The 27,173-nt window shown below is 46.9% G+C and overlaps 2 protein-coding genes across 2 annotated transcripts in view; both read left to right on the forward strand.

Annotated features, from left to right (window-relative positions):
• Positions 1-10,113, forward strand: part of SSH1 (slingshot protein phosphatase 1) — a 103,915-nt gene extending 93,802 nt beyond the window's left edge. The window contains exon 17 of the mRNA XM_056820932.1: positions 729-10,113. Coding sequence (XP_056676910.1) covers positions 729-1,739 — 1,011 coding nt within the window. The 3' untranslated portion in view covers positions 1,740-10,113. The remainder of the gene's footprint in view (positions 1-728) is intronic.
• LOC130458204 (seminal vesicle secretory protein 2-like) lies at positions 8,672-9,695 on the forward strand. The gene has a single exon (XM_056821626.1). The coding sequence runs from the start codon at positions 8,954-8,956 to the stop codon at positions 9,545-9,547; it is 594 nt and encodes a 197-aa protein (XP_056677604.1). The 5' UTR covers positions 8,672-8,953; the 3' UTR covers positions 9,548-9,695.
• Positions 10,114-27,173: the final 17,060 nt, after the last annotated feature.

Here is a 27,173-nt window from a genome sequence, read left to right on the forward strand (position 1 = left end):
GTGACCCTGGACCGCTTAATGCTGTTGCTTTGGAGGCAGTGAGTTGGACAGGTCAGCAGGCCTGGAGTCAGGAAGATTCCTCTTCCTGAGTTCAAATCTGGCCCCAGATACTGACCAGCTGGCTGACCCTGGGCAAGTCCCTTCTCCCTGTTTGCCTCAGTTCCCTCATCTGTAAAATGAGCTGGAGAAGGAAATGGCCAACCGCTCCGGTATCTTTGCCACAAAAACCCCAAATGGAGTCATAGAGAGTCAGACTGACTGAATAACAACAAAACTACTTTTAAGTGGCTGAGCTCATTTTGTAAGCATAGATTTAGAGTTAAAAAGCCATCTAGACTAACGCCATTTTATGAATGCAAAAACTGAGGCCCACAGACATTAAGGGGCGTAGAGCTAATAAGTGGCAGCGGCGGGATTTGAACCTGGGACCCTCCAAATCCATCCTTCTTTCTTTACACTGTATCGCCCTACTGATTTGGCCTCACCCTAATCTTGCGAGGGAGCTACTAAGATAGTATGGCCCCATTTTACAGATGGCGAAGCAGAGGGTCACCCAGGAAGGGTCTGGGGGCAGAATTCGCACTCGGCTGCCCTGAGGGCCTCTGCCGTGAGGATTTCCCAGCCTTCCCTGCCCGGCAGTCCCTCTCTGCCTTCCCCGGGGCAGAACCCGCTCGTTCTCCACGGGGCCGTTTCCGTGCCGCTCTCACTGTGCCCTTCTTTCTTCCCAGCACGATGCCATCTTTGGGATCCTCAACAAGGTGAAGCCTTCCTACCAGTCCTGCGCCGACTGTATGTACTCCACGCCGAGGGCGGCCCCCGAGCCCTTCGGGGAGCAGTGCGAGCCGCTCGGCGCCCCTGCCATCTGCACGCAGCCCCCCCTCCTGCCGCCCCATCTCACGCCGTCCCCCGCGGACCAAGGCGCGGGCACGTCCCCGGGCCCCGGGGAGAGCTCGGCGGGCCTGCTCCCGGCCTCTGTGGGCAGCGGCCTCTCGGAGCCCCCCCGGGACCCTCAGAGGGTCCTGGCCAAGCCCCTGGGCCTCCTGAAGAGCGCTCCCTGCGAGGCCGACAAAGAGGACGCCGCCTCCAGAAAGGAGGCCAAGGCCACCAAGGACCTGCGGCGGCTGCTGTTCGGCCAAGAGCTGGCCAAGCCCGCCACCAGCAGCTACCTGATGCAGCACCAGGAGTCCATCATCCAGCTGCAGAAGGCGGGCTTGGTCCGCAAGCACACCAAAGAGCTGGAGCGGCTGAAGGGGGTCCCCGGCGAGGCCGCGTCCTCCCTCCGGGACGGCCGCATCCCCGAGGAGGGCCAGGAGCCGCTGGCCCCCCCGGCGTCCCCCCCGCCCCCCGGCGAGGCCGCCCTGCCTCTGGAGGGGGCCTCCCACAGGAGCCGGGCCGAGCACAGCAGCAGCTTCTCCAGGGACTTCCTCAAGACCATCTGCTACACCCCCACCTCCTCCTCCATGAGCTCCAACCTGACGCGCAGCTCCAGCAGCGACAGCATCCACAGCGTGCGCGGCAAGCCGGGCCTGGTCAAGCAGCGCACCCAGGAGATCGAGACCCGCCTGCGGCTGGCCGGCCTCACCGTCTCCTCCCCGCTCAAGCGCTCGCACTCCCTGGCCAAGCTGGGCAGCCTCAACTTCTCCTCCGAGGACCTGTCCAGCGAGGCCGACGTCTCCACCCTGGCCGGCTCCCAGGACGCCGGGCGGGGCGAGGCCCGCTCCGAGCCGGGCAGGAGCTGACCCCGACGCGGCCTCGCCTCCCTCCCCGCGCCCGGCCTGTCCCTCGCGGCCAGCCCCCCATCTCAGCCGAAGCGATTTTCAGATGCCCCCCTCGGGCCGTAGCGGAAGGGCCGGCCCGGGGAGCCCAGCACGAGCGGTCCGCAGGGTCCAGGCGTCTCCCCAGGCCACACAGCCAAAGCGGCCGGGCTGCCCTGGCGGGGCCGCGGGATGGGAGAGGCGCCGACGCGCCATTTCTACCTCTGTGACTGCAGGCTTTCTGTTGTTCGGGCTTCTGGGTCCATTTGGGGTTTTGTTCCTGTTTGAAAAAACCAAACCAAACCAAACGCGATTCTGGCCCTCCCGAGGCCGTCCGAGAAGGCACCCCAGCCACGCGACACACGGGCCGGGCGCGGGCGCTGGTTGCCCCTGGATGGTGGCCTGGGTTCTTCTGGTGGGCAGCTGGGCAGGGCACAGTGTCGGGCTCTGTCGTGGAGGGCGCGGAGGGGAAGGATCCTGGCATCTCCTGGGCTTGCCACGTTTTAAAAACTCCCGTCTATGGGCAGGCCAGCCTGGGCTTTCTCAGTCCCCCTGCTGGGGTTCCTCAGGAAAGGGGCCGGCCCTCCCCGCTGCACCCCATATCACCCTCCATCCTTCCTGATGGGTCTGCCAGGGCAGCAAAGGGGGGAAGGGACCAGACATCTGCTTAGTGCCTACCCTGGGCCGGGCACTGGGCTAAGTACGTTACAGATACTCTCTCCTCCATCTTGGTAGCCCCAGGTCCTTCGGGGCACCCAGAATCCCCTTCTGCCTGCCTGGGGCCATCTCTTCTTTACCAACAGCCGATAGCTCAGGGTCCATCGTTTCCCTCTATTTCCCATATCAGGAAGAGGGGGAGGTGAATGTCGTTGTGGGCCCTGGTTTTGATTTTTCCTTTTCCAAGATGGGTCATTTTACATTTTTCTGTGGTGCCCCCCCCAGGCATCTGGGAACAGATCCCCGAGACACAGGAGCAGTGAGTGAAGACCTCCAGACGTTTACATGCATTTCCTGTCACAAAAGGACTCCTTGTTAAACGAAAGATAGAATGAGGGGTTCCTCTGGCCCCCGGGTCCATTGGGCTCGGGGTTCCCCTCCAGATCCGATATTCTGTGCTCGTCCCGTTCTAAATCTGGGCTTCCCTTATTCCAAGGTCCCTTCTAGTTCAGGTCGTGGAACCTGGGGGCTGGGGCTGGAAGGAAGCCGAGTGCCCATGAGGCCAGCCCTCCAGTTTACAGGCAAGGATGTTACATCTCCAATCAAATGACTCGGCCAAGGGCAAACTGGTGGCTTGTGGGCAGACTGGAGACCAGAAACAAGTCCTCAGCCTGCAATCCACTGGCCAGTGACCAGAATCCTGGAGTCTGATTGGAGAGCCCTGACACCGCCTGTTCTGAGCCCCCTCCCAGCTCTTACACCCCCTGTTCTGAGCCCCCTCCCAGCTCTTACACCCCCTGTTCTGAGCCCCCTCCCAGCTCTTACACCCCCTGTTCTGAGCCCCCTCCCAGCTCTGACACCCCCTGTTCTGAGCCCCCTCCCAGCTCTGACACCCCCTGTTCTGAGCCCCCTCCCAGCTCTGACACCCCCTGTTCTGAGCCCCCTCCCAGCTCTTACACCCCCTGTTCTGAGCCCCCTCCCAGCTCTTACACCCCCTGTTCTGAGCCCCCCTCCCAGCTCTTACACCCCCTGTTCTGAGCCCCCTCCCAGCTCTGACACCCCCTGTTCTGAGCCCCCTCCCAGCTCTGACACCCCCTGTTCTGAGCCCCCTCCCAGCTCTGACACCCCCTGTTCTGAGCCCCCTCCCAGCTCTTACACCCCTGTTCTAAGCCTCCTCCCAACTCTTACACCCCCTGTTCTGAGCCCCCTCCCAGCTCTTACACCCCCTGTTCTGAGCCCCCCTCCCAGCTCTTACACCCCCTGTTCTGAGCCCCCTCCCAGCTCTGACACCCCCTGTTCTGAGCCCCCTCCCAGCTCTGACACCCCCTGTTCTGAGCCCCCTCCCAGCTCTTACACCCCCTGTTCTGAGCCCCCTCCCAGCTCTTACACCCCCATTCTAAGCCCCCTCCCAGCACTTACACCCCCTGTTCTGAGCCCCCTCCCAGCTCTTACACCCCCTGTTCTGAGCCCCCCTCCCAGCTCTTACACCCCCTGTTCTGAGCCCCCTCCCAGCTCTGACACCCCCTGTTCTGAGCCCCCTCCCAGCTCTGACACCCCCTGTTCTGAGCCCCCTCCCAGCTCTGACACCCCCTGTTCTGAGCCCCCTCCCAGCTCTTACACCCCCATTCTAAGCCCCCTCCCAGCACTTACACCCCCTGTTCTGAGCCCCCTCCCAGCTCTTACACCCCCTGTTCTGAGCCCCCTCCCAGCTCTTACACCCCCTGTTCTGAGCCCCCTCCCAACTCTGCTACCCCTTGTTCTAAGCTTTCTGAAACCCCCTGTTCTACTGTTCTAAGGCCCCTCTCAGCTCTGACATTCTAACCAGCTTTTCCCATTCTATGGTTCTACGTTCTCCCTTAGCACCCCGCAACCCTGGCTCTAGAACCGTTCTGCTTCTTTTTGCTTTCTAACTCATCCTGCTAAAAAAGGAGGAAGAACCATTTTGCAGAGACAGATCTGGCTCAGGATGGGGGTTCAGAGGGGACGGGGAGCACAGATTAGAAATGAGGGGCTTCAGAACCAAGATGCAAAGGATCATGGGCAGAGCAAGGGAGCTCTTCAGCCATCAAGTCTTATCAGGAAAGCAGGCTCTGAGTAGGGCCACCAGTAATCCTCAGAGGAGCGAGCTATTAAGAGACCGTGGCTGGAGAGCTTCCCCCGAGGGCCACAGCCCTCAAGTTGCCCAGCCCGGCTCTGCCCACCCCCCTCTTAAGAGAGCATCCCTTTGTAGAAATACCTTTTGCTTATCTTTCCCACCCCTGGCCGGTCCTCAGACTTTTCACCCATCATCCCGGCTTTGATTTGGATAGGCCACAGGGTAGGTGAAGGGAGAGCCTGGACCGGAGTCTTTCCACAATCACATTTTTGCCCTGAGCCAGGAATTTGGAAACCTTCCTGAGATGAAGGAGATCAGAGAGCCTGGGAGACCTCATCCCCGAGACACCTGCCCATCCGGGGCTTCTGATCCCAGCCCTGCCGTGCGGAGGGTGCAAAAGAAACCAGTTCGGTTTCAGAAGATTTTTAAAAACACGTTGCCAGACCTCAGGTTAATAACCCCAGACAAGGGGCGGTCAGGCGGCTCAGTGGATAGAGCACCCCGCATGGAGATGGGAAGTCCTGGATTCAGATGTGGCCTCAGACAGTTCTTAGCCAGACGCCCCGGACAAGTCATTAGAACCAATACTCGGTATCAATTCTAAGACAGAAGGGGAGGATTTTTTTAAAATTACTCCTGAACTAGGTAAATGTAGGGTTCTAAAAACACTGGATTTTGGAGTTGAGTCTCCATTTTGCTTTTTATTCCCCGTACGGCTTTTCTTTTTTAATCCATATCTTCTATCTTAGAATGTTTACTGCGTATTGGTTCTAAGGCAGTAGAGCTACAAGGGCTAGGTAATTGGGATTCAGTGACTTATCCAGGGTCACACAGTGAGGACATTTCTCAGGTTTGACTTGAACCCAGGACCTCCCATCTCTAGGCCTGACTATCCACTAAGCCCACCTAGCTGCCCTCCCTATATGACTTCCTTTTTTATGTAAAATGAAGGTGTCCCACTAACACTCCCCAACATCTCTTCGAGCCCTTAATCTCCAACCCCTGTGATTCTTTCTAACTTTCTTTTTCTGTTCTATTTTAGATCAGCACAAACTACAAGAAAGTATCTAGTCTGGCCAGAAATCATTGTGGGGTAGGGCTAGCCATAGCAGGGAGACTTGAATTCAAGACAAGACCTTCCCTCCGCCCCATCTTATTTTGAAACCTTCCCTTTCTGTCTTAGTAACAACTCTAAGACAGAAGGGCAAAAGCTAGGCAAATGGGATTAAGTGACTTCCCCAGGGTCACCCAGCTAGGAAGTGAGACCACATTTGAACCCAGGACCTCCTGTCTCTTGCCCGTACCACCCAGCTCCTCCACACCACCCTGTTACTTTGAAAACATATTTTCCACCTACCCCAGACTTCCACTTTCCCCCCTGAAATCACCCACTCTCCCTTATTTCTGGTCCCTGCTAGCATCTTCATCAATTCAGGGAACTCCAAGCACAGAAATGCTTTTCCACTGGCAACTATGCAAGTTCAGGTCTTGGAGAGAATTACCTTGAGCATTGAGAAGGGGAATGGCTGGCCCATCAGGACACCTCAAGCTCCTGTCTTCGTGCCTCCAAATCTGGCCCTCCACTGGCTATTCCATCCCCCCGTGAAATCTCTGTGGGTGTTTTTTTTTCTCCATCAGCCAAAAAAAATAAGCCTCTTCTCAGAGAATTATCCAGCTTTTGCCAAATTACTTCTCATGCTAGAATGATTTTCATGTTAAAATATCTTTTTTTTTTTAACCCTTACCTTCTGTCTTAGGATCAATATTGGGTATTGTTTCCAAGGTAGAAGAACGGTCAAGGCTAGGCAATGGGGGTCAAGTGACTTGCCCAGGGTCACGCAGCTAGCAGATGTCAGAGGTCACATTTGAACTCAGGACCTCTTATCTCTAGGCTTGGCTCTCCAGCCACCGAGCTGTCCCCTAAAATTCTTTAGAAAAAGGAGTGATGGAAAACTTGCTTTAGACTAGCATCCATCCATGTGAGTTTCCCAAAAGGTTTCATTGCAGGAGCTACACCACTCTCTTCATGCTCTTAAAGAGAGAGACGTTACCTCCCGGTCTCCCCGCTCTGGGCAGACATCTCAGCCCAATGGGAGACAGACAACACCTCAAGGAAACTGGCGAGCCTGGTTCCATGCTAGAGGAGAAGCCAGCGTCCTAACACTGTATACACTCAGGTCTGCCTGGTCAGAGCAAAGAAGGAGAGGGGGAGCCTGGTTAGCATTAGCCATTGACCTGGGCAAATAGCATTATCTCCAAGGCCTCCTCTGGACCAAAAAAACAAAACAAAACAAAAAATAATGGGTGACTTCAACCTCATCTCCTGAGTGGCCTCCAGCTTCTCAGTTGCCCCCAGACCTCTGCTATAACCATGTGATAGCCATTGGACAACTTTGAGAGCAAGGGATTTGGAGTCATAGGACCTGAGTTCAAATCCTGTCTGTGCTCTTGTACCTGTGTGACCTTGAATCCTAAGTCACTTTCTCCTCTGGCAAATAAGGGGGTGGGACTAGAAGATCTTTTGTGTTCCCATCCAGCTCTGAATCTTTGATCCTGAGTGTGCTACAAATATATTTGGGGTTCCCTTCCTTCTCTGGCTCATTGTAAAGCTTTGAAGGGTCCTGGAGATCAGGAGTTGGAGACTAGCATTGTCTTCCTTTGGCAAATGGAGGCTTTTATTTCTCTATTCTGATTCTTCCTACAAGGCCACTGGCTTGCCTCAGTTTCCCCAGTTGCATTCCTTTTTGAGGATGGGTCAGTTTCCTCCTCCCTACCCTTCTGCAGCTACCTCTGGTTCTCAATAAAGAATAATGGGACGGCTTGCAGCCTAGAATATGGTATCCGTGACAGGGAAACAGCTTCAGAGATGTCTCCCGGCCACAAAGATGCACCAGTCAATAGCAAAATCCTGTTCAGAAATGGAGGCTGTGATGGCTTTCTTTGCCTTCAGTTTCCATCTACAGTCTCAGTCCAGGCAGCTTTCCTGCAGACAAGGCAATAGGACAGAATCCCCGCCACCCCACCACCCCCGCAAAACTCAAAGTCAAAAAATCGCCTCCCACTGATGAGCGCTGAGCGGCTCGGCCACTCTTCATGCCACCCACAGCACAAATTGTGGTGGCTGTTCCCAAGTGGGACATTGTGCGTTAGTCTTATATACTCCCCCACACACACACACCCCGAGAACCATCCCCCAGACCCCCTTCGTAAAAAATACAACAGTGCCTCCGACTGACTCCCTTTGGCCAGCCACATGGCAGGTCCCACTCTTGACGCCTGACCCCGGGCTGGAGATACCGAACTCTCACTAGAGAAACCGACACAAATCAAAGCCATTGGTGGGCTCTTGCCAGCCAAGACAGGGTTGCAGGGTCTCCTCATCGCACCAGGGATGATGCTTTGGCCATCTACCGCATGCCAAATGATGCCATCCCTGATGGCCAACCGCTTGTATCCTCATCCGTCCTTCTGGTGAATCCATACGTATGTGTGTGTGTGCACGAATGGCTGTGGGCTTATCCCACAGATGTATATATCTCTTTGTGTGTACCTATATAGATGAATATAGAGACAACTCGAACCCGGCCATTTCTCACCACCTCCTTCATCCATATGCAATCTCTTCCACATTCCATCAGCCCAAAAGATCTCCGGTGATACCGTGTTGTGACTGTCCTTTAGGAATATGATGGGTTTCCATAGCGTCGTTTGTTTTGTTTTGTTTTTTGTAAAGAACAGTCTTCAGGTCCAACCACCGGCATGCCCGTCTTCCTAACAGAGTGGCCCTAACTAGATGAGTTCTCCCTTCCCCCACCCCACCCCGCTTAGTGATTTCTTGGCCTTGCTGCATGAGAATAGCTGTCTCCTCTTCCCCTTTCCTTATACTGTAATTATAGTTTTTACAATTGAGTGCCTTAATGATAGTTTACAAATACCGTGTATTTCTGCTAAGCTGTTCCACTCCGCTGATCCTATAGGCGATGGCTTTTTCGATCTCTGGGGGCAACTGACTGTTTTTACATTGGGTGTGTCATGGCTCCATCATTGCCTTTCTCCTCTCTCCCTCTCTCTCATTGAATTATATATGTACATACTTGGGTGTACATGTTTGTATGGGCTGGAAATTCCAAAGCTCTGTTCCTGGATCTTGAAAGATTCCAAATGACATTGCCAGAGAACACTGGTAGTGAGTTCGGTTCCCAGGCACAGTATCCTCAGAGAAGGTAGTGAGAGGCTCATCATTTCATTCCTAGATTCCTCAGATAGACAGTTAACGTGCTTTGTATCCTTGAAGGCCATTTTGTCCAACCTCCTCTCCTTTGGAGCCCTGAAGGACATTTTGTCCAACCTCCTGTCCTTTGGATCCTTGAAGGGCATCTTGTCCAACCTCCTATCCTTTGGGTCCTTAAAGGACATTTTGTCCAATCTCCTGTCCTTTGGATCCTTGATGGACATCTTGTCCAACCTCCTGTCTTTTGGGTCCTTGAAGGACATCTTGTCCAACTTCCTGTCCTTTGGGTCCTTGAAGGACATCTTGTCCAACCTCCTATCCTTTGGGTCCTTAAAGAACATTTTGTCCAATCTCTTGTCCTTTGGATCCTTGATGGACATCTTGTCCAACCTCCTGTCTTTTGGGTCCTTGAAGGCCATCTTGTCCAATCTCTTGTCCTTTGGGTCCTTGAAGGCCATCTTGTCCAATCTCTTGTCCTTTGGGTCCTTGAAGGACATCTTGTCCAACCTCCTATCCTTTGGGTCCTTAAAGAACATTTTGTCCAATCTCTTGTCCTTTGGATCCTTGATGGACATCTTGTCCAACCTCCTGTCTTTTGGGTCCTTGAAGGCCATCTTGTCCAATCTCTTGTCCTTTGGGTCCTTGAAGGCCATCTTGTCCAATCTCTTGTCCTTTGGGTCCTTGAAGGACATCTTGTCCAACCTCCTGTCCTTTGGATCCTTGAAGGACATCTTGTCCAACCTCCCAGTTTGGGCAGAAGTGCAATTGAGAATCCATGTTCAATTTAGGTTTGGACCAGATGGCCTCTAAGGTCCTCATTTCAGAATCTATATTTCTATCAAATAGGTTTTCTGAGGTTACACCACCAATACATGCCCAGTTATGGCTAGAACTTTAGCCTCTGGGGTCCCGTCTAGAGTTCCTTCTACAATGCCTGGAGGTTGTTGGACAAATGGAGGCTGAACCATTGGCTGGCACTTTGCCCAGCCCTCCATCCCCCAACACACATATATCATTTTATTCTTCCTTTGTTATTATCTGAGCCAGCCCTTACTTCCTCTCTCGTTGCTCCTTGTGAATATGTCAGGACAAGTCGATCTATCCCCCACCGAGCACTTCCCAGGCTAGTTATCATCTTTGACTCTTCCAAAGGAGTAAGTAACCAATAGCTATCACCAAGCATCACTCTTATTATGGTATCAATATTCATCGGTTTCCTTCTGGTCTTTTTTTTACAGATATATTTAAGAGGCAGTATCTTTTGTACTGTGAATTTATGGTAGAAGATGAATAATGCACTTTTGTTTGTCCGTGGGTATTGTGTAGAATGTGTGTGTGCTTCTCAGAAAGAAAATAAACTTTTTTTCCTGTGCAAATGACTCGACATCCCTTTTCAATTTGGGTACCCATTTCTTCCAGCATCCTGGTGTGTTGAGCACTCCCGGCCAGCAGGGGGTCCCTAACTGGCAGGAAGCCAATCCTCTGGTCCCTGGCTCTTGCCAAGAATGGCTGTCATCAATGGTATTGATTCTGTGTTATTGATACATTCGGTCTATTGGAGAGATGGGAGGGCACAATATCACAGGCTCAGCACAAGAGCCATGATGGAAGTTGGTGAACATCTCCCTTCCCCCCTTTATTAGCAATTTGGGTTGTATATCCATTCCATTGATTGGTAGACAGTGCAATAACTAGGGTAGAGCAATGGGGTCTTTGCCCAGGGTGTGAAATTTGAGGGACACTGCCAGCCTTTATACTTAAGTGGGTAAAAATTAACATGATCTCTTGGTACCCATTCATGTTTACATATACAGCCATGAATTGGCAATACCAAATACCCTTCTCTGTTAGAGAATCCACAATGCCAGAAAACACTAGTGCTCACTGGTGGTGGAAGAGGGATTGCCAGGCAACAGAACTTTGCCCCTTGAGTTAGCAAGAATAATTACTAAAAATGGACAACCACTAGAAGATGCTTTTCTCTCCTTGGTGGCTGTATCCCAGATGAACTCCCTCAATCTATCCCCACTCCTACCTTCCTGGGATGTATTTTCCCCTGCCAGGAAGAAAGGCTCTCAGTTTCCTTTTTCCTACAAAGGGTTCCTAACGTCCTAGAACTCCCCTCTACAGAGAGGGAGGTAGAGTGGGGGGAGAGGGAGGGAGGAAGGGAGAGAGAAAAAGAGGGGGAGGAAGGAGAGGGAGACAAAGGGAGAGAGAGCTCAACTAAACATGGCTTCTTATTTGTCCTTCATTTTCAAAGAGGACCAGTGCCATCCTGGGGTGATGACTGGGGAACGAATTGGGCTTAAGAAGGTGATTGGAGGACATGTTAAGGGCTGTTCACCCCTAGTAGTCATTCAGCAAACTTTGACTTAGCTGCCCACCCAGGGCCAGGTCCTATGGGAGCTCCTCTAGGAGCTCTGGGTCTATTAGGAAATTTTAGATGTAGTCATCACCATGGAAACGCATCATCTCCCTTCTCCCTCCAGAGCATCAGCTTCCTAGTCACTGCCTCTTACAGTTGGAGCTGACTGTCTTTGGAGGCCATTGAGTTTAATGGGAAGGAGTCCCCTCTGCAGCAACCCTAACCCTAACAAGCCTTGTCTTAAAGAGGATGCTGTGACTCCCAAGGCTCATTTATTTCTCTTTTGGGTGTTTGTGATTGTTAGAGGGTGGTTAAGTAGCCCTAGGACTCATTTTCCTGAGGTCAAATCCAACCCCAGCTGCTAACTAGCTGTGTGACTGTGGACAAGTCACTTTATGCTGTTGGCCTCAGTTTCCTCATCTGTCAAATGGGTTGGAAAAGGAAATGGCAAACTACTTCAGTATTTCTGCCAAGAAAATCCCAAATGGGGTGACAAGCCATTGGATGGAGCAAGCACTTTGGGAATGAGATCATTCTTTCTCCCGTCTTCAAGAGCTCTTGGGGATGGCAGCAGTTGCCTGGTCCCTGAATCCCTAGGAGTGCTCTGATGGATAATGACCGGGAGAGAGAACTGCGGCTGGGCAACTGTGATTCTAAGGAGGGTCTGCCGGTCTCATGTTTCTCGTATCCAATCCATCCTCCATTCAGCCCCTAAAGTAAGTTTCCTTGCCCCCGACTCAGGCTCTTCCAGCTCTGAATTTTTCATCAATGACTGCCAGCTAGTCCTTTTTATGCCCCCAAGCAACAGGCCCAGCTAGTGGTCATCCAACCTCTGCTGAAAGACCTCTGGTCAGGGAGACCCCACTGCTGCCTGAGATGGCGGCCCATCCCATCTGGGGACAGCTCTCATTGGAAGAAGCTTCTCTTGCCACCAGGATTGGACATTCCCTGTTCTAAAGCCTCTCCCATGGGTGCAGTTGGGTGGCTCCATGGATGGAGAGCCAGGTCTAGAGACAGGAGGTCCTGGGTTTAAATCTGGCCTCAGACACTTCTCAGCTGTGTGACCCTGGACAAGTCACTTAACCCCCATTGCCTAGCCCTTACCGCTCTTCTGCCTTGGAACTGATACAGTACTGAGTCTAAGGTGGAAGACAAGGGTTTAAAAGAAAAAGAAAGAAAAAAGGATTAGAGCCCGGGGTCCTATTCCCATCCCCAGGAACAGGAAAGGAGATGCTGAGAACCAGGGATCTCTGGCTCCTGGCCTTCGCTCGAGCTCTCTGCAAGGTGCATTCGCCTCCTCCGTCCCTGGCCCTGCATTCTGCCTTTAAAGGCAAACCATTCCGATGTCTTCTGCAGCCCTTGTAAAGAGGCCAGTTTGGGCCTTGAAATGGTTCTTTCTGTAAACTGCTAAAGTAAAGACAGTGGTGGTGTTTACATTGGCAAAGGGCAGGCTCTGTCTGAGGGTGCTGAGAGATTTGGCACCTAGAAAAATGGCCTGTGGGAGGGTAGTAGGTTTGGTGTATTCAAACCAGATGGATGAGCCTGGAGAGGCCAAGTAATGCAACTTTTGGAGGGGTCATGGGGCTCAGAAATGATAGGGAAGGGGGCAGCTAGGTAGCTCAGTGGATAGAGCAACAGGCCTGGAGTTTGTGTGACCCTGGGCAAGACAGAAGGTAAGGGGGAAAGGAAGGAAGGAAGGAAGGAAGGAAGGAAGGAAGGAAGGAAGGAAGGAAGGAAGGAAGGAAGGAAGGAAGGAAGGAAGGAAGGAAGGAAGGAAGGAAGGAAGGAAGGAAGGAAGGAAGGAAGGAAGGAAGGAAGGAAGGAGAAAGAAAGAGGGAGGGAGGGAGGGAGGAAGGAGAGAGGGAGGGAGGGAGGAAAGGAAGGAAGGAGATAAAGAAAGAGTGAGGGAGGGGGAAGGAAGGAAGGAAGGAAGGAAGGAAGGAAGGAAGGAAGGAAGGAAGGAAGGAAGGAAGGAAGGAAGGAAGGAAGGAAGGAAGGAAGGAAGGAAGGAAGGAAGGAAGGAAGGAAGGAGAAAGAAAGAGGGAGGGAGGGAGGGAGGAAGGAGAGAGGGAGGGAGGGAGGAAAGGAAGGAAGGAGATAAAGAAAGAGTGAGGGAGGGGGAAGGAAGGAAGGAAGGAAGGAAGGAAGGAAGGAAGGAAGGAAGGAAGGAAGGAAGGAAGGAAGGAAGGAAGGAAGGAAGGAAGGAAGGAAGGGAGAAAGAGAAAGAGAGAGGGAGTGAGGAAGGAAGGAAGGAGGGAGGGAGGGAGGAAAGGAAGGAAGGAAGGAAGGAGATAAAGAAAGAGCGAGAGAGGGGGGAAAGGAAGGAAGGAAGGAGAGAAAGAGTGAGGGAGAGGGGGAAGGAAGGAGGGAGGGAGGAAAGGAAGGAAGGAGAGAAAGAAAGAGGGAGGGAGGGAGAGAGGAAGGAAGGAAGGAAGAGGAGGGAAGGAGGGAAGGAAAGAAGAAGGGAGGGAAGAAGAAAGGAAGGGAGGAAAGTATAGGCATGGAAGAAACCTAACAACAAGCATGTCAGAGCTAAGAGGGGCCTGCCTTAAATGGGGCAGGTCAGATCTAGGAGGGACCACGCAGATCTGGAAAGGATCTCACAGATCATCTAGATCAGCCCAGTCATTTCAAGGACAGGAGAAAAGTGCAGCCCCAATAAGGGAAAGATCTCAACCGCAGGAGCTCCTCTGAGTTCTTCTGTGCCTCCCTATCAGAGTAAACACCAGGACAGAAATGGAGGGCCATCATTCAGGTCATTTTTCCTTCCCGTGTCACTTCATCTGCCCCAGAGGAGAGAAGAGACTGCTCCATCGCTGTCGGTACTGCTACTTTCAGAATGGCCCCTCAATGACATCAAAGAAGACTCCGGATGATGGCATTTGGACCCTCAGGACTTTGGTCTCCTCTGGGTGCCTGGCACAGTGGATAGAGTGCTGGGCTTGGAATTGGGGAAACTCATCTGCTTGGGTTCAAATACAGGCTCAGACACTTCCTAGCCTCCAGTGACCCTGGACAAGTCATTTTACCCCAGTGACCTCAGTTTCCTCATCTATAAAATGAGCTGGAGAAGGAAAGGCAACGCACTCTAGTATCTTTGCCAAGAAAAGCCCAAATGGGGTCACCAAGAGCCAGACATGATCGAAATGACTGAGCAGCAGTGCAGCTGCTCCCATGAGCTCTGCTGGCCCCAGTAGGTTCCCGACTTGGCCATCCTGTGTGACTTGTCCGTGTTGTTCCCAGAATACCACGGGAGGGGTTGGGGGTCTTGACGTTCTGGGGATTATAACACAGAACATGCGTCGCCCATCAGTGACCCCCTGCTCTGCTTATTGGCCAGTCCGGCTTTCCACAGGATGTGACATCCATAATTTTTTAATGGATATTAGATAGAATTTTCCCACCCATTTGGTCATCAGTGAGGGTGAAAGGTCCCTCACTCCCCCGGTGACCTTAGGTGAGTCATTTTTCCTCTCTCCTCAGTTTCCTTCCCTGAAGAATCTGAGGGACTGGACTGGACACTCTCTGAAGTCCTTTCTGGTCATAAGTATATGCTGTTGTGATTGTGTTCAGTTATTTTCATTGTGTTAAGCCCTTTGTGACTCCGTTTGGGATTTTCTTTCTTTTCTTTTTTAAAACCCTGACCTTCTTCTACAACAGAAGAGAAACAAATTTAGGCAATCAGAGTTAAGTGACTTACCCAGGGTCATACAGTGAAGAAGTATCTTCAGGCCATATTAATCCAGGTCTGGCACTCTATCCACTGTGCTAACAACCCCTTTGTGGGGGGGGGGGGTTTCTTGCCAAAATTATTGTCATTTCTTTCTCCAGTTCATTTTGCAGATGAGAAAACTGAGGCAAAAAGGGACTTGGCCAGGATCACACAGCTAGGAAATGTCTCAGGTTGGATTTGAACGTAGGACCTCCTTTCTCTAGGCCTGACTCTCAGTCCACTGAGCCACCTAGCTGCCCCTCTAGGAATATTTAGTAAGGGAGCTAGCAATTCCTGACCTCCCCCGCCCCCATTTTATAGATAAAGAAACTAAGATCCAGAACTAACAGTTCTTTCCCAAATGACTTTCCCAAAGTCACAGAGTTAGCAGGCAGTAGAGGTGGGATTTGAACCCAGACCTTTGGACTCTAAAATCTTTCTAGCAGCACTCTACTTCTTTTGTTCCAGGGTATTGTTGCTGCCTCAGAGAGGTTCCAGGATTTGCCCCAGGACACAAGGCTAATCCCAGTGAGTTGTTACAACAGTAGTACAGGGTGAGGGTCTGAGGCAAGATGGGGTCCCTTGAGGCCTTGGCCCCCTCCCCTCTGCCATCAGACCTGAGGATGGGGCATCCCTGGGGGACAAAGCCACGGCAGGGAACACGTGACTTGTGTCGGGAGCAGATCACTGTTCCCCATCAGGAGCAGAAGTCACATCCTGTTATCCCGTTGCCATGGGAGCGCTCACAACATCTGGAACAACAGTCACCCTCCCCCTCCGGGACGGGTGGCACCGAGGATATTTATAGGCCCAGCCCGGGTGTTTCTGGTCCCACACTGAACATCAAAGGCCCTTTGTAGCAAACAAGTCCTCAGCCCCAGCCTTGGCTGCCCCAGCGTGGAAAGCCCCAGCGCTACCTGGGAAGAAGACAGAATTACCGACATCGACGGTGCAAAGGGCACGGCCCTGGGAGAACCTCTAGGAAGGGGCACATGGGGGGCTCAGTGAGAACTAGAGATGGAAGATCCTGGGTTCAAATCTAGCTGGGTGACCCTGGGCAAGTCACTTACCCCCTGTTTGCCTCCATTTCCTCATCTATAAAAGGGGACTCATAATGGCGCCTTACTCCCAGGATTGTTGTAAGGATCAAATGAGATAATCATTGTAAAGCACTTTGGACACAATAAGTATTATATTGATGATAGCTATAATAATAATAACTTTTTTAAAAAGGAGACATTTAGTGACTTGCCCAGGGTTACACTGTTAGTGTCTGAGGCTGAATTTGAACTTGGGACTTCCTGCCTCTAGGCTCCTTGTTCTATCCACTGAACCCCCTAATTTCTTCAACTGGAAAATGAAGATAATAGCACCCACCTACCAGGGTTTTTGTGAGGATCAAATGAGATAATAATAATAAAGCGACCTTTTGTGACCCTATTTGGGGGATTTCTTGATAAAGATATTAGAGTAGTTGGCCACTTCCTTCTTTGGCTCATTTGAGAAATGAGGAAACTGAGGCCGACAGGTTAAGTGACTTGCCCAAGGTCATCGAGATAAGAAGTGTCTGAGGCCAGATTTGAACTCCAGAAGATAAGCCTGACTCCTGGCTTGGTTCTCTATCCACTGCACCACCTAACTGTTCCTAAAGCACTTAGCACATAGTAAGTGCTATATAAATGTTAGCTATAATAAATATATATATATTATTGTATATTATATATTACACATCATTGTATGCTATCATGTATTCTATACATTATTATATATTATATAATGATATATAATCTATTGTTGCCTATTATATTATATATAGTACATCATATTATATATTACTGTATATTATATATTATATAATTATGTGTGTTATTACATATTAAATAATATTGTATATTATATACAATATAGCATAATATATTACTATATATTCTATACATTATTATATATCATAAATGTTCAATATATTAGATCATTGTACATTATATAATATATAATGTTATACATAATATATTGTACATTGTGTATTATATTATTGTGCAGTGTATATAATACATCATATTATATATTATTATATATTGTATGTTACATATATTGCACATTATGTATTATATATTATTGTGTATTATATATAATACATCACATTGTATATTACTGTGTATTCTATACATTATTATATATTATATAATGTTCTATATATTATATTGTTTTACATTATCTATAATATTATTGTATGTTATATATAACATATCATATTATATTACTGTATGTTATATTCTGTTATATATGATATATTGTACATTATGTATTATATATTATTGTACATTATATATTATTGTACATCATATATAATATATTTAATATATTATACATTATGTTATATAATATATTATGTTATAGATAATATATTGTATGTTATGCATTATATATTATTGTACATTATATATGTCATATATTGCTGTATATTCTATATATTCTATATTATATAATGTTATGTATAATACATTGTTGCATATTATGTATATTATATATTATTGTATATAATATAGCTAATATATTATTATGTGTTGTATATATCATATCATATGCATTATATTGCTACATATTATTTTATATTATACATATTATATAATATGTATGTAATTTCTCTATAAACATAAGTGACTTGTGCATGGTCACTCCGCTAATAAATGTCTACAGCTGGATTTGAACTCAGATCTTCCAGACTTCCGCCTGTTCCGCCGAAGCAGTCTTCACATGCTGGGTGAGCAAAGCCCTGGTTCACCAGGGGTCGACGACCCGATGGCTACCCTCACAAGGTTTGGCCGGCCTGTCGAAGCTGTTGCCCGGGGTGTGGCTGCTGCCGCATGCTAGCAGCTACTGGGAGCCATGAGTGAGAGCCGGGTGTCAGGTGAGGGTCAGAGGCTAGAGAGCTGCCCTAGAAGGGCACGACAAGCCCTCCATCCCAGAGATACTACTCCTCCCTGAGCACCCCATACATCCCTAATAGAGTATTACCTGATTTTTCTACGTAAGCAAAGTTGGTAAAGTTAACACTTTATGCAAGATTCTGAATGGGGGTCCAACAGGTCCAATAGACAAAGGGGACCAGGATACCCAAATGTGGTCACTTGGCAGCCCTGGCCCAGTTCTGGCAGATTCTCTGATTCTTGGGATCCATCCAGAGATCAAGGCCTTTTAGGGCTCAGGAAGTTTTGACCAGAGAAGTCACTTAATTCTGCTGGGCTCCTGGCCAGCTCCTGATGCCCCAGTTCGCACCCACAACCCCTGGGAGGTAGGTTAAAGCCAAGATAAACTTGGGGTCGAGATGTGTGTCCTGGAGAGGGCATTGAAAGGGTCCAACTGAGGCCCAAGAGTGTCCGTGATGAGGACTCCCAGACAGAGGGAGAAGCTGTGACCACAGGAGGATCCTGACCTCCCCACAGCTTTGCTCCCAGCAACCTCCAGGAGAAGTCAAAGTCAAAGCGTAAAATCCAGCCCAGATCCTTCTGGATGGGACAATCTGCCAAGAAGCCTCTAGGCAGGCAGCTTGTGGGGTACAAGAGGAAAGAGCCAAGAGGGAAGGACTAGAAGAGACAGACAGAAGCGGAGAACTCAGGGCTGACCCCTAGAAGGATGAAGACCACCGAAGCTTTGACGTCCCTGAATTTTGTCTACTAGAAGGGAGCTGATGCCCACTTGGGCTTAATTGGCTTTCTATTGCCTTCCTCCCCATGCCCCCCCTCCTCCTCTTCCTTCTTATCATCATCATTGACATTTAAAGTTTACAAACTGATTCCTCTACGTCTTCTTCTTTTTAAATCCCAACTTCCATTTTGGAGTCAACATTGTGTATTACTTCTAAGGCAGAAGAGAAATAAGGGGTAGGCAGTGGGGGTTAAGTGACTTGCCCAGGGTCATTGTTGAGTGAGGGTTCCAACACTGAGAGAAAAAGGAGAGAGACAGACAGACAGACAGACAGAGAGATAGAGAGAGAGAGAGACAGAGAGAGAGACAGACAGAGACAGACAGAGAGATAGAGAAAGAGAGAGACAGAGAGAGAGACAGACAGAGACAGACAGAGAGATAGAGAGAGAGAGAGACAGAGAGAGAGACAGACAGAGACAGACAGAGAGATAGAGAGACAGAGAGACAGAGAGACAGAGAGACAGAGAGAAGGGAGGATGAAAGAGGAAGAGAAGGAGGGAAGGAGAAAGGGAGGAAGGAAGAGAGAGACAGAGAGAGAGTACAAAGCAAGGGCCAGACAGGATGATGCATGATCTACATGATTTCCATGATCTCTATTTATTATGACAAAGAAGCAAACTTTTATAATGAGAGAGTTCTGTTGGGCAATTAAATCCATACATACTTTGGTGAAACATCTGCCTGTGAGATGACATCAAGATTTTTGTTTATGGAGAGTTGGTACAAGAGGTCTAAAGCTTTCTCAGGAACAGAACATAAATATCTCTTAGAGGATTACGAAAACTCTCCACAATGAGTCTTGATCATTTCCCCAAATAAGACATTTGCAGCCTATGTCATACAAGGTTCTTGCCTTAGAGAGAACACAGAGGCACTTTCTCATCTGAGATTTGGACCACTCCAGAAATCTCAGGAAAACTTACAAACATGTCTTTTATGGCTGCTTTCTTCAGTGGGTCTAATTTGTCCTAGGTTCCTCCATAGTCACACAGCTAGTAAATGTCTGAGGTTAGATTTGAACCCAAGACCATCTGTCTCCAGTCTTGCTTGGCTTACTTTAAATCACAATTAAAATCTCCCCTCCTATAGGAAGCTTTCCCCAACCCCTCTATGTTTTAGTGCCTTCCGTTTGTTAATAATTTCCTATATCTTGTCTAGAGCTTGCTTTGCATTTATTTGTTTGCATGTTGTCTCTTCCATTATATTGGAAGCTCCTGGAGGATAAGGACTGTTTTTGCTTCTTTTTATATCCCCCACTGTGTAGCAGAGTGCCTGGCACATGGTAGGTGCTCAATAAATTTTGTAGACTTCTTTGTACCCCTTCCCGTGTAGCATAGTACCTGGCACATAATAGGTCCTTTCCTCCTTCCAATTTTATATATACATATATATACATATACATGTATATATACACATACCTATATGTGTATATAAGCACACATGTTTTTTCCTTAGTTACATGTGAAATTTTTAAACTTAAAAAAAAAATTCTTCAGTTCCAAAGTCTCTTTCTCCCAGCTTTCTCTCCACTTGAGCAACAGGCAATTTTATATAGATTATATGCAGGCAGTCATGTAAAACATTTCCATATTAACCATTTGCAAAAGAAAATGCTGCTAAAAAAAACAAGAATAAATTTGTTTTTTTTAAGTCTGCTTTAATCCATATTCAGACTCCATCAGTCTTTCATGGGACACAGATAACTTTTTTTTTATCATAAGAAATCCTTTGGAATGTATTCCTAAGAGTAGCAAAATCTTTCACAGTTGATCGTCATACAATATTGCTGCTACTATGTATAGAGTTCTTCCAGTTCTGCTTATTTCACTTTGTATCAGTTCATATAAGCCTTTTTGTGTTTTTTTTTTCTGAAACCATCCTGCTCTTCATTTCCTATAGCACAATAGTATTCTATTATAATTATATGCTACAACTTGTCTAGCCATTCCCTAATGGATGGGTATCCCCTCAATTTACAGTTCTTTGCCACCATAAAAAAATAGCTACAAATATTTTCATACGTAAAAATCCCCTTCCTTTTTCTCTAGTCTGTTTGGGATATAGATTTAGTAGTTGTGTTGCTGGATCAAAAAGTATACACAGTTTTATAGTCCTTTAGGCATAGCTCCAAATTGTGCTTCAGAATGATTGGATCAGTTCACAACTCCACCAACAATGCATTAGTTTCCTAATTTATCACTTTCCTTTACAATCAAATAGGCCAGTCTGATAGGTGTGAGGTGGTACCTCAGAGTTGTTTTAATTTGCATTTCTCTAATCAAAAGTGATTGAGAACATTTTTTCATATGACTATAGATAACTTTGATTTCTTCTTTTGAAAACTGCCCGTTCGTATCCTTTGACCATATATCAATAGAGAATGACCCATTTGCTTATAAATTGGACTCAGTTTTCTATATATTTGAGAAATAAGGCCTTTATAGAGAAACTTACTATAAGAAAATTTTCCCCAGTCTTCTGCTTTCGTTCTAATCTTGACTATATTAATTTTGTTTGTACAAAAAAATTTAATTTAATGTAATAAAAAATGTCCATTTTATATTTTGTAATATTTTCTGTTTATTTTTTAATCATAAATTCTTCTCTAATCTATATATCTGATAGGCAAAATTTCCACGCTCCCCTAAGTTACTTATGATATCATTCTTTATAGCTAAATCATGAACCCATTTTGACCTTATCTCATTATACGCTGTGAAATGTTAGTCTATAACTAGTTTTTTTTTAAGAAACCCTTACCTTCTATCTTGGAATCAATACTGTGTACTGGTTCCAAGGCAGAAGAGCAGTAAGGGCTAGGCAATGGGGGTTAAGTGACTTGCCCAGGGTCACACAGCTGGGAAGTGTCTGAGGCCAGATTTGACTCTAGGACCTCCCATCTCTAGGCCTGCCTTGCAATCCACTGAGCCACCCAGCTGGTCCTCATCCTTCATTTTTTAAAACTCTTTCCTTCTGTTTTAAAATTAATGCTGTGTATTGGTTCCAAGGCAGAAGAGAGGTAAGGGCTAGGCAGTGGGGGTTAGGTGACTTGCCTCAGGTCACACAGCTGGGAAGTGTCTGAGGTCAGATTTGAACCCAGGACCTCCCATCTCTAGACCTGGCTCTTATTTCACTGAGCAACCCATACATATATAAATACATACATACATATACATACATATGTATGTATCTATGAATTGCTCAGTGAATATATATATACAAATTAATTAATGTTTATTGACTGATAAACTGGAGAGTTTCTAGAATAGGATGAACAGAATGATGAAAGCCTTGAAGTCCATCCTAGATCATGGACATTTTTTTGGCCTGGAGGAGATGCATGATAGCTGTGTTCAAGTCTCTGAAGGTCTGTCTCATTGACAATGGATGAGCCTTGTTCTGCTTGGCCCCAAAAGGCAGAATCAGGAGTCACCAGAGGAAATTGCCCAAGAACCGATTTTGACTCGGTGGAAGGAAGAACTTCTTCGCTAAGCTGCTCTTTTCCTCCCTCTCCACCTTTCTCAGCTTCACCAGCCTTGGCTCAGGAGAGGTACTTACTGCATGGGGAGAAAAGAGCAGCCCTTTAACATGTGATTAGGGCGTGTGGACCCAATGCTTGGGGCCTTGACTCATCTCTTCCACTTCTGGAAGGATAGGAGAGAAGAAGGGAAAAGAAGGTGGAGTGTGGAGGTGGACAGCTTATTAAAGCAGAAACCTCTTCCTCTAAGCAGCTCTCCTGGCAGATAGGGGCTCTGACATCCCCCAAGGGGGTGGGGGAATTTTTTATGTTCTGCTTTAATGTCTCTGTTTCAGGCTGGTCTGCACTTTGGGTCTAGAACCTCTCAAACTTGGGTTCTCTGGGTTAAATGTATACAGGTTGTGGTGGGGCAGAGAAAGGGCGAGTTAGCTTACAGACTGAAGCACCCTTTGGCATAATAATCAAAATAACTCAATATTCAACAAGCATTTATGTGCCAAGAGCCCCTCCTGGATTTCTCTGCCTCGTCATGGAGGAGGGTCTCGCGTAGTAGCTCTATGAAATTCCAAGCTAAGCCATTCAGGGCTACCCAAGAGGAAGAGATCATAATAGATTCTGTGGAGAAGGACATGACAAACCACTCCAGTATCTTCACTAAGAAACCCCCGGAGGATGGTAGTAAAACAATAAAGGAGATGACAAGGGAAGATGAGTCCCTCGGGTCAGGAGGTGGCCCATATGTTACTGGGGAAGGGCGGAAGGCAGCTCCAAGTCTCTAGTTCTAATGAAGGGGCTGGGCCAGAGCCAAAAGGAAGCTCAGCTGCCCATGTGTCTGGTGATGAAAGGCAAGTCTGATGCTGTAAAGAACACTATTGCATTGGAATCTGGAATGTGAGATCTCTGAGAGTGGGCTCAAAGATCGCTGCAGATGGTAACTCGGGGCCATGACATTAAAAGACGCTTGCTCCTTGGAAGGAAAGCTATGGCAGACCTGGGCCACATGCTCAAAAGCAGAGACATTGACAAAGGTTCAAAGAGGCAAAGCTCTGGGTTTTTCCAGTAACTATATATGGCTCTGAGAGTTGGACATAAGGAAAGCTGAGCGTGGCAGAGTCAACCCTTTGGAACTGTGGTGCTGGAAAAGACTTTGGAGAGTCCCTTGGACCATGAGGAAATCAAATTAGTCAATGCTTAAACAAATTAATTCAGGGGGCAGCTGGGTGGCTCAGTGAATTGAGAACCAAGCTTAGAGACAGGATGTCCTATGTCCAAATCTGGCCTCAGACACTTCCTAGCTGTGTGACCTTGGGCAAGTCACTTAACCCCTATTGCCTATCCCTTACCACTCTTCTGCCTTGGAACCAACACACAGTATCTATTCCAAGACAGAAGGTAAGGGTTTAAAAAAAAAAGAAACAGAAATTAATTCAGATTCTTCACTGGGAGATCGAATGCAGATGCCAAAGCTTAAATATTTTGGTCATATAATAAGATAACTGGAATCATTGGGAAAGAACCTGATCTTGGGAAAGATTGAAGGCAAAAGGAGAAGGAATGTCAGAGGATGAGATGGATAGGCAGTACCATGGAAACAACAAACATGAGTTTGGACAAGACTATAAGTGATAATGGAGAGGGACAGCTAGGTGGCCCAGTGGATAGAGAGTCAGGAAGTCTTGGGTTCAAATCTGGCCTCAGATACTTCCTAGCTATGTGATCTTGGGCCAGCCAGTTGACCCCCATTGCCTAGCCTTTACCACTCTTCTGCCTTGGAACTAATACTTAGTATTGATTCTAAGATAGAAGGTGAGGGTTTTAGAAAATAGAGATAGTAGAGAATCAAAGGGCCTGTTGTTCTGTGTACCAGGGAGACAGAAAGAATTGGACACAACTAAACAATGGCAATGTGCCAAGTACCATGCTAAGCACTAGGATACAAAAAACTGACACCATCCCTGCCCTCAAGATCACATTCGATTATTATTTTTAGAATTATTATCATCTTCACCATTAAGTGTAAGCATATTAATAATGATAATAGTACAGAAAGGGTAGCAAGGCATAATAATGGTTAGAAAATTAACTCAGACGTCGATAGACCTGAGTTCAAGTCCTACCACTGAAACATACTGGCTGTGTGACCCAGGGCCAGAGGGTTGGTGGGAATCATTTAACTTCTCAAGATCTAGGAAACATTCTAAGATAGGGCTCCTTTTTATTCTTTTTTTTTTTGCTTTAATAACAAATTTCTACTTAAGTTTATATAATATGTGTTGTCTCCCTTCCTTCTTCCTTCCCCTCTCCCAGAGCTGACAAGCAATTCCACTGGATGATACATACATTATCCCTCAAAACCTGTTTCCATATTATTTATTTTTGTAAAGGAGTAGTAATCTTTTAAAATCAAAACTCCCAAATCCTCTACCTATATAAATAAATGATAAATCATTTGGTTTTTTTTTTCCTGTGTTTCCGCTCCCACAGTTCTTTCTCTGGATGAGGATATAGTGCTCTTTCTCATATAAGTCTCTCAGAACTGTCCTGCTGCATTGCTGCTAGTAGAGAAGTCAATTACATTTGATCATTCCACAGTATTGCTGTTACTGTGTATAAAGATTCCCTGGTTCTGCTTATTTCATTCTGCATCAGTTCATGGAGGTAGGACAAGGTTCTTCACCTGGGGTGCTCAAACCAAAAAAAATTTCTGACTGTATTTCAATAGAATTGATTTCCTTTGTAAACCTATGTATTTTGTACCTTTAAAAACCTTATTCTGAAATGGGTTCCATAGACTTTACTTACAAAAGTAGGTCCATGTCCCCAAAATGGATTAAGGACCTCTGCTAGAAGACATTTACTGACAAATTGCATTGCATCTGCAGAGGGCGTTTCCTCCTATACTAAGTCCAGTCTCTCTCCTCTCATGACAAAAGTCAATAGTGTTAATATAATGTGTTTACAAAGTGCTTTATGCATTATCTAATTTTCTTAGAAGGAGGGGGAACAACATGTATATGGAGAAGATTTAAAATAAAGAAATAGAAACTGTACCCTGCTAGAAAGGGGGCACTCTCTCCACCGATGCTGGTCAGCACTTTCTCTGAAGGTTACAGTTGAACAGAGTTGCCTGATGGCACTGGAGCCCAAGTGACTTGTCCAAGGTCATACAGACAAATGTATCAGAATTAAGACTTGAAAGTGGGTTTTCCTGACTTCAAGGCCACCTTTCTATTCACTAACCAAAGACAAAGTAGTTTTGTCAAGGGAGAGCACTAAAAACAATGGGAAGTCAGAGAAGGCTTCCAGTAGGAGGTGGTGCTTAATCTGAGCCAGGAAGATAGAGTTCTTTTATTTTCCCATTTCCGTGGGTATAAGATTTTTTAAAAATAATATTTTGTTTTTCCTCCTACTATATGTAAATATTATTGTAATATTCCTTTAAATATATATTTTATGAACACTCTAATGCAAATACCAACAACATGGAAATGGGTTCGAATCAAGAACACATGTGAAACCCAGTGGAATTTTGCATCGGCTGGGGTGGGGGGGAGGAAGAAAATGATCTTTGTCTCCAATGAATAATGTTTCGAAATGACCAAATAAAATATTATTTAAAAATATATATATAGGGGGCAGCTGGGTAGCTCAGTGTGTTGAGAGCTAGGCCTAGAGACGGGAGGTCCTAGGTTCAAATCTGACCTCAGACACTTCCTAGTTGTGTGACCCTGGGCAAGTCACTTGACCCCCATTGCCTAGCCCTTACCACTCTTCTGCCTTGGAGCCAATACACAGTATTGACTCCAAGACGGAAGGTAAGGGTTTAAAAAAAAAAAAATATATATATATATATATATATATATACTAAACTTATCACAATCTTTTGTTTTTCCATCATCTCCATTTCCCATCAAGTCATCCTTTCAAAGTTCATCTAAACTGGTCCACACATTCAGCCATCCTTTGTAACAAAGAGATAAGAAAATGCATCTTCCCCCTTTCCTAGCAGAGATGAGGAAACATCATCTCCTCAATGCAATACTTTGAAAATTCCAGACTTAGAGGATCTATCATTATATGATAATAATCATCATTAGATAATAATCTATCATTATATGATTCAATAATCTGTGTTATTAGAAAATCTCTTATACAATAATTAGATAATCTAGTATTAGAAAATCTAGTATTTTCTAATAATAATTATTATTAGCTATTGACTCGATTTACAGAAACCATTAAAACAGGGCTAGGTTAAATGACTTGTCCAGGGTTACACAGCTAGCTAGAGTCTGAGACAGAATTCCATCCCATTTCATCCTGCCTGCCAGTAGTCTTCTCTGTTCTCCCTGGTGTGGTTCCTCTTAGTCCAGACCCTTTTCTTCTCTTGGCTCAAGTTCCTTCCTCTGTGGAAAGGGGAAGCTGGGCTAGATGATCTCTAAGGGCCCTTCCGTTTTAAATCCAGTAGCCCATTTGGTCCATTCTGAGTGCCATCCTGCCTCTTCTCAGAGCGTAAAGCCATTTCTTCTGCATACATCTCTTTTTTCCAGGCTCTTTTCCTCTGCAAATGCAGCCTTCACAATATTGCCTTTTATGCTGAGATCTAAATGGCAGTCTCTGACTCATGGGATGAGAGCTCTAGAGGCAGGGGATAGACTCCTCCTCTCCTTTGAGGAGATGAAGAGACCCCAGTACTTAGCCTGACCATACATCAGAGATGCTTCATCTTCCTTCTCCCTTTCTTCTTCCCTCTTCCTTCCTTCCTTCCTTCCTTCCTTCCTTCCTTCCTTCCTTCCTTCCTTCCTTCCTTCCTTCCTTCCTTCCTTCCTTCCTTTCTTTCCTTCCTTCCTTCCTTCCTTCCTTCCTTCCTTCCTTCCTTCCTTCCTTCCTTCCTTCCTTCCTTCCTTCCTTCCTTCCTTCCTTCCTTCCTTCTTTCTTTCTTTCTTTCTTTCTTTCTTTCTTTCTTTCTTTCTTTCCTTACCTACTGTTTCAGATCAATACTAAATGTTGATTCTAAGGCAGAAGGGTGGTAAGGGCTAGGCAACTGGAGTTAATTGACTTGCCCAGGGTCATACTGCTAGGGAATGTTGGAGGCCAGATTTGAACCCAGTTTTTCCCAACTCCTGGCCTGGTGTTATATCCACTGTGATATCTAGATGCCCCTTTGGTTCACATT

Source organism: Monodelphis domestica, chromosome 3, assembly GCF_027887165.1.
Source record: "Monodelphis domestica isolate mMonDom1 chromosome 3, mMonDom1.pri, whole genome shotgun sequence".
Taxonomy (NCBI): domain Eukaryota; kingdom Metazoa; phylum Chordata; class Mammalia; order Didelphimorphia; family Didelphidae; genus Monodelphis; species Monodelphis domestica.